General features: G+C 43.5%; 1 protein-coding gene across 4 annotated transcripts in view; it reads left to right on the forward strand.

Moving 5' to 3' along the window:
- The window catches only part of LOC137570592 (protein tilB homolog), a 98,259-nt gene that overhangs the window by 60,388 nt on the left and 25,111 nt on the right, over positions 1-12,760 (forward strand). For 3 of the 4 annotated variants that reach the window (XM_068279290.1, XM_068279289.1, XM_068279292.1), the window contains 2 exons: positions 9,368-9,461; positions 9,584-9,702. In XM_068279290.1, coding sequence (XP_068135391.1) covers positions 9,368-9,461; positions 9,584-9,702 — 213 coding nt within the window. Of the gene's footprint in view, positions 1-1,466; positions 1,548-9,367; positions 9,462-9,583; positions 9,703-12,760 lie in introns of those variants that run through there. The other variant, XM_068279291.1, reaches the window with a different exon arrangement.

Here is a 12,760-nt window from a genome sequence, read left to right on the forward strand (position 1 = left end):
ACCACATCCAAATACCCTATTATACTCCTTCCCATAGAAAAATGAAATACATTTTCATTATTTTTAAAAACCCTTGGAGGTCAAGTGGTTATTATAAAATTAAATATTTGTGAAAAAAATAAACATTGGGGGAGTGATCACAGCCCACCAACAGAAAGCTCTGTTAGTGGGCAGAAAAGGGTAGGGTAATCACTTGTGTGCTGAGTTGTATGGCCCTGCAGCGAGCCCTTAAAGCTGCAGTGACCTATTTTGTAAAAAATGGCCTGGTCTCTAGGGGGGTTTAAGACCATGGGTCTCAAGTGGTTAAAACTGGTTAACAATTTAATAACGTTTCAGATTTAAATGGTAGAAATTAGTAGACAGTCTTCACATCACAACCACTGATAATGTTGATGCTCTTATAAAGGGCAGAATAAACTAGATGATATCATTTCTGTAGAAACCACATGATGCTGGCTTGAAGTCTGGCTGTATGTAGCTCCACCCACTTCTCAAAATTTTAACTCCAGTCACCCAGTGACTAACTGTTGTAAGTTTTGGGTATCTGACTATAGTACTGTGAGAAATATAGATTTTACAAATTTCTCAGTGAAGTCAATAGGGGAAATCTGATTGGTTGTTTGAGGCTCTGCCCACTTTTAAAAGTCTCAAAATGTGACTGAATTTTTCAGATTGACCCCATGACTAAGTGACATAAGTTTGGAGAGTTTAACTTCAGAGCTGTATGAGTGGCTAATTTTTCATTGGTCATTGGTAGCTCCCCCCACTTTTGGGTGTCCTGTGTTTTTGCTAATTTTGGTACACTTGGCATTCAAACTGTGATAATAGTAGCAGAATATATCTTACCATTTTACCATTAAGGTCAATGGCTGAAATCTGAATGGCTGCTGCTGACCCCTCCCTTTTTCATAAATTTTAACTACAGTCACCAAGTGAACAACACTTTAAGGTTTAGGAATCCTGGCATTAAAAGTGTTTTTGTGTGATTGAAAACCAATGAGTAAATTCTGATTGGTTGTTTGTGGCTTCACCCACTTTTTCTAACCTTGAAGTGCAAACACCCAATGACCACATTTGTGAACTTTGGGGTCCTTGACATCAATAATATGAGAATGGCAGCATTTTACATTTTCCCATTTAAATCCATCAAAGAAATCAGAGTTTACATTTTGAACCCAAGTCACCTAATGACTGACTGTGCCAAGTTTAAGGATCCTGCAATTAACAGTCTAAGAACGGCAGCAATTTAACTTCTCCTATATAAAAGAATGGCTGAAATTTGATTGGCTGTTGTAGGCTCCACCAACTTTTCCTGAAATTTTACCTTAGTCACCTAGTGACCCACAGTGCCTAATGTTAACTGAACGGAAAGGTTGCTATAGTTACTGACATGTACACATCTTCTTTGCACTGCCTTACTGAGTTTACAAGTGTCCCTTTGTAGTACTATAAATTTATGGAGACAATATCTGGTTTGTTTCATGCAACAAATCATTCTCCTGTCTTGCCTCCATATCTGCTTTATGGTGGTGTCACACTGGTGCTTGGTGTGTATCCATATTTCATAAGTGACATTTAATTACTCCAATACCAGAACATAGAAATGATTGATTTTCCAACTTCTGGCACATGGCCTCAAGCATATATTTCACATGTAAATCATTCTTTAAATAATGCAGATTTGTGTATGCATTTGCATTTACTAGTTTACCATACAGGATGTTATTTATCCAAGCGTCTAAGAGAAGACCTGTCCCCCCTGAAACTGAAAAGAAACACACTCAGGGTCACTGCAATTCTGCTAGTTTATTTATCATCAATGCTCATTCATACGTTATCGAGCTTCCTATGCATTTCACATTTCATTCTCAGACATACAGATCTAAGACATACAATCTTGTTCCTTGGTGAGCTATGTAGTACTTTGCAAGTAAATGAATGATCCACATAATGATCCATGTGCTCAGTTGTGTCCTCCTCGGATTTGTATTAGCATTGGCGTAGCTATAGAATCATGGGCCCCAGAGCAAAGCTTACGCTTGGCCTCCTATCACTGTATGTATAATAATCACATATATGCAGCATCTGTGTGTGAGCGGTGTAAACAGAGGAAAAAGGGATGGTTTGTTGATGATTACCACTTTTCAAAGTACCTATCATAGTGATCATTTCCTCTACAGCACCAATAAAGAGCAAATGCAATGACTCTAGGAAGGCAACACCTGGGCCCTTCAGCTCCATGTGCCTTGGTATGGTTGCAACTTTTGCATCCACGTATTGCATAACAGCATCAGTATTTGACTGCGTGGAAAAATCTATGAGCAGTTACAGGACTGAATGTTAGGATGATTTAAGTGTCTTAGACCATTCGTATTTTCTTCAGCGATCATTTGAAATCCAGTAACAGAAAATTGTTTTAAGAATGAATAGTTGATTCTGGCCATCAGTAGAGATTGGCTGTAGGTAAAAGAATGGTACGGTTTTAAAATGTGATTAAAAGAATGTGATTAAAGTGAACCTTAACTGTTGGAGAAAAAAAAGTTTCACTTACCTGGGGCTTCCCCAAGCACCTGCAGCCATCCTGTGCCCTCGCAGCTCCTCCAGTGTCCTCCGGTCCCCGCCACGGCTTAGTTTTGTTTTCGGCCGACTGACAGTCAACCCCCCGGCAACACGTCCTCTTTTTCACCTTCACCGCCGTCAAGCGCATCATACATGATGCCAGGGTCGGACTGGGACACTAAGGGCCCACCAAGGAAGTTTCAGCCTGGGGCCCGCCCCCCCTCTCCTCCTCCCCCCCCCCCCTATTTTGGGCTCACATACACATGTACTCTAGAAATTATGCATGACTTTATGGTAGGGAATAGATTGTGAGCAATTCTGAGGACAGTCTCCAATAGGGATATGTCTAAATGCGGCGCGTGCAGCGCGCCGCAGCGAGACTAAATGGGTGTCACCACACACTGGAACATCGGCGTGGTCATGATGAGTCATGGGCAGACTTAAAAAAAAAAAATACAAAACACAAAATAAGTAGCGGTGTTATTCACAGAGATTAGGTCTGACCAGATACATTTTAGATAAAATATTCAAGTAGTTACATGCCTCATGATAAGTCATCACCCCCAAAAAATGCAATCAGGTTGCCGGCAGATGCCCCCACAAAATGCAATCAGGTTGGTGGCAGATGCCCCCACAAAATGCAATCAGGTTGGCTGCAGATACCCCTACATAATGCAATCAGGTTGGCTGCAGATACCCCCACATAATGAAATCAGGTTGGCTGCAGATACCCCCACAAAATGCAAACAGGTTGGCTGCAGATACCCCCACAAAATGCAAACAGGTTGGCTGCAGATACCCCCACAAAATGCAAACAGGTTGGCTGCAGATACCCCCACAAAATGCAATCAGGTTGGTGGCAGATACCCCCACAAAATGCAATCAGGTTGGTGGCAGATACCCCCACAAAATGCAATCAGGTTGGCTGCAGATACCCCCACATAATGCAATCAGGTTGGCTGCAGATACCCCCACATAATGCAATCAGGTTGACGGCAGATAGCCCCACAAATTGCAATCAGGTTGACGGCAGATGCCCCCACAAAATGCAATCAGGTTGACGGCAGATGCCCCCACAAAAAGCAATCAGGTTGGCTGCAGATACCCCCACAAAATGCAAACAGGTTGGCTGCAGATACCCCCACAAAATGCAATCAGGTTGGCGGCAGATACCCCCACAAAATGCAATCAGGTTGGCTGCAGATACCCCCACACAATGCAATCAGGTTGGTGGCAGATACCCCCACAAAATGCAAGTCCCCCCCAGCTTGGAAGGGGGGGCAGCGGGCACAGATCAGCGGGGAAGCCTCCCCCCCTCCCTCACCTAGGGCCCCCCCTTCCGCGCCAGTCCCTCCTCCAGAAGTGCAGCGAGCAGCGAGCGGAAAATAGCTTACCGAGCTTCAGATGATGCTAGCTCCGCGCATGCCCCTGCTGCCCTGCTGGTCTCCGCCTCCTATAGTGAAGCTGTCCAATCACGCTCTTGCAGTACTTCCTGCGAAGGCGTGATTGGACAGCATCACTACAGGAGACGGAGAACAGCAGGGCAGCAGCGGCATGCGGAGCTAGCATCATCTGAAGCTCTGTAGCTATTTTCCGCTCGCTGCTGGCTGCACTTCTGGAGGAGGGGGGTGCACGGAAGGGGGGGCCCCTAGGTGAGGGAGGGGGGGAGGCTTCCCCCCCTCCCTGCCGCTCTGTGCCCAATTTCCCCCCTTCCAAGCTGTGCCCCCCTCCCTCTAAGCTCTGGGGCCCCCAGGAGGCGAGGCAGTCGGGGCCCACCGATGGGACCATCGGTGGTTTGGTGGCTCAGTACGAGCCTGCATGATGCGATTGATGGCAGGGAAGGCGAAGAAGAGGGTGCATTGCCAGAAAAAAACAAAACTAAGCCACGGCAGGGGACCGGAGGACATTTGAGTAGCTGCGAGGGCACAGGACGGCTGCAAGGGAGGCTTGGGGAAACCCCAGGTAAGTGAAACTTTTTTCTCCAACAGTTAATTAAGGTTCATGTTAAGTGGCTGCCCTTGGTAACAACCTGGGATGGGCTGACGAGCAGTTCACTATTCTAATTCGTAATTAAAATGAGGCTTAATTGCCACAGCTGTGCAGCTGGGAGAGAGGGGGCTACTTACCCATAAGTTTGCTGTCTTCTATGCGTTCCAAACGTCTTGCACGCATCTTATTGGATACATTGCAAGACTCACTACCGCGCACTTCCTCCTTCTCCCCTCTCTCCCAGCCGCACAGCTGAGGCAATTGAGCCTCATTTTAATCACCAATACGAATAGTGAACTACTCGTGAGCCCATCCCTGGTAACCACCATTCGGCACCAGCATTCTAATGACTGCACTTAACAGCTTGACATTTACACAGCCACAGTAGATATCAATGTTGACCATGGATGTCTTGAAACAGTTAATAAGGAAATGTATAGTCTTCAATCAGAAATATAAGGTGCATATAGTCAGCATTCTTCATTACAACAGCAAAGCAAGAATATGAATATTATTGCAGATCTAGGTGTTACATTGCAGTCATAAGTCAGCAGCACTATGAAACCTGACCTAGGTTCTGTCCTTGGAGACTATGTAAAGGAAAGAGAAACTACAGCAAAGCTAAAGTTAAGTGAAGTTGAGATGGGAAGTGAGAGTTACTGTTGAATATGCTTCACTGTTACAATAGTTTGAGGTTTTAACCCTTTTATTGGATAATTTTCACTGTTTGAACATGCTTCACTATTTGATATGCTTCACTGTTAGACTAGTAGTTAGTTTCTCTCCCGTGGAGGCCAGTCACCGCCGTGGGAGAGTCTAGTGGGGATAATTTGTGCACAACTTATGCTGAAGCTAACGCCCTCCTTTACTGTACCTGTTTTGAATGCAAGGTGTGTAATCTGCCCATTATTCGAGCTCTGCATACTTGTGCAGGTAGTCCATTCAGGTGCAGCATCTGTTTGGAAGCGCTGCCATTTCCTTCTGCTGTACAAGACTTAAAGAGACTCCGTAACAAAAATTGCATCCTGTTTTTTATCATCCTACAAGTTCCAAAAGCTATTCTAATGTGTTCTGGCTTACTGCAGCACGTTCTACTATCATCATCTCTGTAATAAATCAACTTATCTCTCTCTTGTCAGACTTGTCAGCCTGTGTCTGGAAGGCTGCCAAGTTCTTCAGTGTTGTGGTTCTGTGATGCATCTCCCCCCTCCAGGCCCCTCTCTGCCCACTGCCTGTGTATTACTTAGATTAGGGCAGCTTCTCTCTTCTCTTTTACAAGCTGGATAAATCCTCCTCTGAGCTGGCTGGGCTTTCACATACTGAGGAATTACATACAGGCAGAGCTGTCTGCACTCTGCAGGAAGAAACAGCCTGACACTTCAGTGCATGAGAGATGCAGGGGGAAAGAAACACACAAATGATCTCTTGAGATTCAAAAGGAAGGGTGTATACAGCCTGCTTGTGTATGGATGTATTTTCTATGTGTGGACATACTGTACATCAACCTACTTCCTGTTTTGGTGGCCATTTTGTTTGTTTATAAACAAACTTTTTAAAACTGTTTTTAACCACTTTTAATGCGGCGAGGAGCGGCGAAATTGTGACAGAGGGTAATAGGAGATGTCCCCTAACGCACTGGTATGTTTACTTTTGTGCGATTTTAACAATACAGATTCTCTTTAAGTATACTTTTGGCTAGCTGCCTCCATGGGTGTCAGCTTGCATTCAAATTGTAGAATTTAGATTATTGTTAGCACATAATTTGCATTTGATTTGTATTCAAGATGTGCATTTAGCCTCAAGGGGCTGGGCATATCTCTGGAGCTTTCACTTCACTTGCAGCCTGTGAGCGCTGCCCATTGCTTGCTGTCTTTTGAACAAAAGGGTTACTCCCTGACTTCACACTGTAGGCGTGGCCCAGCTGTCCATCACATTAGGAGTTTTCTATTGGCTTCCATGATCATGTGATGTACTGCATACCTACTACACAGCTCCGGATGTTTCGAGCCATATTTGATTTCTTCTGGATTTCACCATGTCCTGTTTCTAGAAATACAAAAACAAAATAGCTTCTTATGGTGGCCATACATGGTACAATAAAAACGTTAGATTATCCCGTTTATTCAAGCTAAATGATCGAATCGAATGAAAGTTGAAAATATTTTTTTTTTTTTCGATCAAGAAATTCGAACGATTATTCCGTTTTTTCGAGAAAAATCAGATCGGACATGCTGGATAAATATTTATATTCGATCTAACAGAATAATCGAACTAAATTATCTAATCGAAAAAAAATGAAAAATTGTACCATGTATGACCACAGTGATCACATAACCTGAAACTGCTAAGTTGAGGGAATTAGAAGCAGGATCTAAGGGAGCTGCAAGGGTGCATGGTACAGGCTGAAATCCTACAAAGGTGTGTTGCCTGTAGCAATGAAAAACTATGGACTAGGAGATAACTTATGACTGGGCTCACTGCCCACTAAAGGTGGCCATACATGGTACAATTTTTTCATACAATCTTACCATTTCTATGTAGTATAAGGGTAAATTATGTGAATATACTGAAAGGATAATTTAGGCAGTTCCCTTATACTACATAGAATTGGTAAGATTGGATGAAAAAATTGTACCATGTATGGCCACCATAAGTCTTTGCACAGAACTAGGAAGGCATCAGATAACGGATTTGGATTTTAACAACTGCAAATGTACCCATAGCCATCTGATGCAGCTATTCTCGTGTCTTCCCTAGCAGATACTGCTGACAGAATAATCTCAGGTTAATGAGATAAGCAGGTTGAGAAACGCTGCTCATTTTTTCTTATCCTCTCTGCCCCGATAAGCAGAAAAAACTCAAATCATGGACACAACAATTTAGTTATTCAATCAAATGAAAAATAATGTTAAATGTATTTACAACTTCGTGACAGCTGACACGACCAAGGCCAGATTTATACTTGTTGTACACCTAGGCCAAGTATGTTGTGGCTTCCCTTTCTTGTGCAGCAGCAACCATCCCATTCCAAATGCAGCCCCCCTCTTCTATATATTTCATTCATTCACAGCAGTCACTTTCTTTAATGAACAGCTCCCTTAAGCATCAATTTCCTTTTTCATGTGTTCCTCACTATTTTTAGCTTTCTCTTTCATATTTAGCGACCCCTCTTTCATGTCCAAGCAACCGCCCAATGCCCGGGTCTTTGTGGCCTTCCCAGAAATCCGGCCCAGGAGAGTGGACATAACCTGTCTTTGGCGATTTCAAGGTCTTGCTTTTCTAACTCAGGCTGCAAGGCCGAAAGCTTGTTTATTCTTATTCATTTGTAGTTAGCCAATAAATGGTTACATAGTTACATAGTTACATAGTTATTTTGGTTGAAAAAAGACATACGTCCATCGAGTTCAACCAGTATAAAGTACAACACCAGCCTGCTCCCTCACATATCCCTGTTGATCCAGAGGAAGGCGAAAAAACCCTTACAAGGCATGGTCCAATTAGCCCCTAAAGGGAAAAATTCCTTCCCGACTCCAGATGGCAATCAGATAAAATCCCTGGATCAACATCATTAGGCATTACCTAGTAATTACATAGTTACATAGTTACTTTGGTTGAAAAAAGACATACGTCCATCGAGTTCAACCAGTACAAAGTACAACTCCAGCCTGCTCCCTCACATATCCCTGTTGATCATAAAATCCCTGGATTAACATCATTGGCATTACCTAGTAATTGTAGCCATGGATGTCATTCAACGCAAGGAAAGCATCTAAGCCCCCTTTAAATGCAGGTATAGAGTTTGCCATAACGACTTCCTGTGGCAATGCATTCCACATCTTAATCACTCTTACTGTAAAGAACCCTTTCCTAAATAAATGGCTAAAACGTTTTTCCTCCATGCGCAGATCATGTCCTCTAGTCCTTTGAGAAGGCCTAGGGACAAAAAGCTCATCCGCCAAGCTATTATATTGCCCTCTGATGTATTTATACATGTTAATTAGATCTCCTCTAAGGCGTCTTTTCTCTAGACTAAATAAACCCAGTTTATCTAACCTTTCTTGGTAAGTGAGACCTTCCATCCCACGTATCAATTTTGTTGCTCGTCTCTGCACCTGCTCTAAAACTGCAATATCTTTTTTGTAATGTGGTGCCCAGAACTGAATTCCATATTCCAGATGTGGCCTTACTAGAGAGTTAAACAGGGGCAATATTATGCTAGCATCTCGAGTTTTTATTTCCCTTTTAATGCATCCCAAAATTTTGTTAGCTTTAGCTGCAGCGGCTTGGCATTGAGTACGATTATTTAACTTGTTGTCGATGAGTACTCCTAAGTCCTTCTCCAAGTTTGATGTCCCCAACTGTATCCCATTTATTTTGTATGGTGTTAGACCATTGGTACGACCAAAATGCATGACTTTACATTTGTCAACATTGAATTGTAGCCATGGATGTCTTTCAACGCAAGGAAAGCATCTAAGCCCCCTTTAAATGCAGGTATAGAGTTTGCCATAACGACTTCCTGTGGCAATGCATTCCACATCTTAATCACTCTTACTGTAAAGAACCCTTTCCTAAATAAATGGCTAAAACATTTTTCCTCCATGCGCAGATCATGTCCTCTAGTCCTTTGAGAAGGCCTAGGGACAAAAAGCTCATCCGCCAAGGTATTATATTGCCCTCTGATGTATTTATACATGTTAATTAGATCCTTATTTAAAACTTCTTGCTTTTTCTAACTCAATCATATTCAAGGGTTCCAAGAATGTATATAAGCCACTTCAAAACATGATTAACCCTTCCTTCTTCTTTGCTTTTTAAGCTTCCATGTGATGTATTCAAATATCTGACCTGGCACAAGCTGAAAGAACATGATGTGCAGGGGACTCAGATTCGTTGCCCTCGAGTGAGAGAAGGTAAAGTAGCTAACTGGAAGTCTCACAAGATGTTTACTGTCTCATTTGTTATTACTGGCCACTGAGTAAATCTGAGATGCTTTCCTTTTATTCAAGTGTGTATGTTCTTTATCTCACCACAGGGCCATCACAGGATGAACTGGTAATAAGAGGAGAGGAACATCTATCACTAAAAGGAGCGCAGGTTAACGATAAGGAGATATGGAGGCAGAGGCTGCAAGAAAACTGGGAGAATTGTGTGGTGAGGGTGGACCTAATTTTTTTTAATTAACCCCAGTTCTGAGTACAATCACAGTATTAGCCCGTACACACACAACGGGAAAGATGTACTGTTTTTTTATTTGCACTGTATAATCTCTCTCTGTAAACTGTAAAACATCTTAAATAAAGAAACTAACCCCCCCCCCCCCCAAAAAAAAACAACAACACAATATCTCCGATAATTAAATTAAGAGAAAATGGTAATTTCTCGGTCTGCTAAATTATTCACTTATGATCAATGGGAAAACTAATCATTTTGATCAGATTGGTAGTCAGTCAGGAGTGAACATCTCATGGTGTATACAAGCTTTATTGTTTGTGGATAATTTTGATGCATAATAGTCAGAGCCGGATGATCCATCAGGCAACTAAGGCAGTTGTTTACAGCCTGGAGAGAGACTAGGGGCCCAGTTAATGTTAGCCACCACCAAATCTTATAATAAAAGCCAGAGGGCCATCAAGGGTGGGGCTAAAGTTGTTACTTGCCTAGTACCCTATTTCACCTTAATCCGTCACTGATAATAGTAGTTTGTTAGGCGACTTATTTATGTTGATCACCAGGTACATGAGAACTAACTATGAAAAACCTATTTCTCATAAATGAGTACAGTTGTGTTGAGTTTGTAAAGAATAAAGTTTTTAAATATAAAAAGAAGTGAAGTAGGGTCCTACATTAATGTACAAATAGACAGACTTGGTTGGCATCTGTAGCATGGCTGAAGCAGATGGTGACAGGAGGTTAAGTCACAACAGGTCAATGGTGCAGAACAGTGCAGGTCAAACTAGCCATGTCAACCTTAACAACAGAGAATGAGCACTACTGAAGCTGTATGACAATACGGCAACTGGCTGCTGCAGTGAAGGGCCTCTTATGCCCTATCTAGGGTCATCTGGTATGCATCCCCATGAGTAGTGTGTACTCCAATGCATTATGATGTGCCAAAGCCTTATGCGTGTATATACACCTAAAAAATCTGAACACATATGGGTACTCAGGCCACCTTAACCTCCTTGGCGGTATGAAAAATACCGCCAGGAGGGAGCGCAGCAGTTTTTTAAAAAAAAAATTTTTTTTAATCATGTAGCGAGCCGAGGGCTCGCTACATGATAGCCGCTGCTGAGCGGCACCCTCCCGCCCGCTTCGATCGCCTTCGGCGATCTCCGATCAGGAAATCCCGTTCATAGAACGGGATTTCCTGGAGGGCTTCCCCCGTCGCCATGGCGACGGGGCGGGATGACGTCACCGACGTCACTGACGTCGGGACGTCATTGGGAGTCCCGGGCCACCCCTCGGCGCTGCCTGGCACTGATTGGCCAGGCAGCGCTGGGGTCTGGAGGGGGGGGGGGCCCGCGCCGCAGCAGATAGCGGCGATCGGGCAGGGGCCGGCGGCGATCAGAGTGCTGGCGCAGCTAGCAAAGTGCTAGCTGCGTCCAGCAAAAAAAAAATTATTAAAATCGGCCCAGCAGGGCCTGAGCGGCACCCTCCGGCGGCTTACCCCGTGTCACACACGGGGTTACCGCCAAGGAGGTTAATATGCAAATTATCAAAATTTTATTAATATAGGATCAAGGACAGTAATTACTCAATAAATCACATTAGGACAAAAACACACATAATTCATAATTAAAATTGCGTAAGCAAAGCTGTTATTTAGCCATCAATCAGCCGCTACAATGAATATATCCACATGATAATGCTTAGGGAAAAATCATCCATACGTCACAAGCATGCCGCGCTTCCATACTGGTGCCATGCGCTATGGAAATTTGGTAAGTGTATGTATATATGGCGGAGGGCCCCCCTTCCCTTTCTATCTCCTTCTCCTGAAACCAGGGTTTCAAGTTCCCGTTGTAGTCCACTGTTCGTATGCAAATAGATGAGCCTAGGGGCTGACAGGGATTCATTCCCCCATGAATGATGCAGTTCATATATTGATCAGTGAGGAGTAAAGGGTGGGTCTCACCATATAATTTTACTAGCGTCCGTCCTGTCACCAGACTCCTGTGTGTCGTTTTGGATTCCACAGTGGGGTAGTTGGATAGATGATACACCGCATCTCGGCTCGTGCTCCTCAATAGTTGTGGTGTCTTAATCCTAGCAGTCTAGTTAGCTGCTGTGTTCCGACCGAACCTACAGGAAGAACGGAACGCCATTCCATGCGCTCACAACACGGAAGCGCAGCAAGGACCCGGCTGTGTGGCTCCGCCTACCGACGTTTCGCGTCACCTGCGACGCTTCATCAGGGTGTGGCTTTGATGAACGCAGAAGCTCATTAAGAATAGTCCACAAAGGCCCGCCTTCTCTCCACGTATACACCGTGACTCATTGCACGGCATGCAGTGGGATGGGTTTGACGGTTCCATATCCACACATCAGCCTCAAATCAGTACCCTTTCGCTTAACAGGGCAAACGTCATAGTTTCATCTTAAAGGGGGCCACTGCACCATCGAGGATCCATGGTTCCACATGTCTAGGAGGGGGATGGCGTACAGAGAGAGCCATTCATATATCAGATGTAAGGTCTATAGTTCATCCTGCCACGCAGAGTCATCTATAATGAAAATAGATCCAAGAATTTCTGCAACCACTGTCTCAGAGATATATACATATAAAGTCACTAAAGCAGTGTCATCTATGATTGCCATCAATTTATTTACACATAGGGATCCCTGTTCTGATTGTAAATTTTACTTCTTTAATTCTTGATTTTCAGTGTTTGGCACTTTTTTACATGGCACCACTCATCCATTGCGGATCCAAGCATACCACACACCATTAATTATACCTCTGGATCCTCAAAAATGGAGTCAAGTCCAGTTCGGCATTTAAGCCCAGTGGTGCCACCGTGTTTAATTTAAAGATCCATGATGCTTCTTTGCAGTACAGCACCTCATCAAAATCTCCTCTCCTTGTGGACACCTTTAGCCTATAAATGCCTTTAACCAGGGTGCCTTTTAAGTCATTATTGTGGCACTCTCTATAGTGTTCATAAATGCCCCCTATTGCTTTACCTCCTTTGATCTTGCCAAAATGCTC

Source organism: Hyperolius riggenbachi, chromosome 4 (genome assembly GCF_040937935.1).
Source record: "Hyperolius riggenbachi isolate aHypRig1 chromosome 4, aHypRig1.pri, whole genome shotgun sequence".
In the NCBI taxonomy this organism is placed as follows: Eukaryota; Metazoa; Chordata; class Amphibia; order Anura; family Hyperoliidae; genus Hyperolius; species Hyperolius riggenbachi.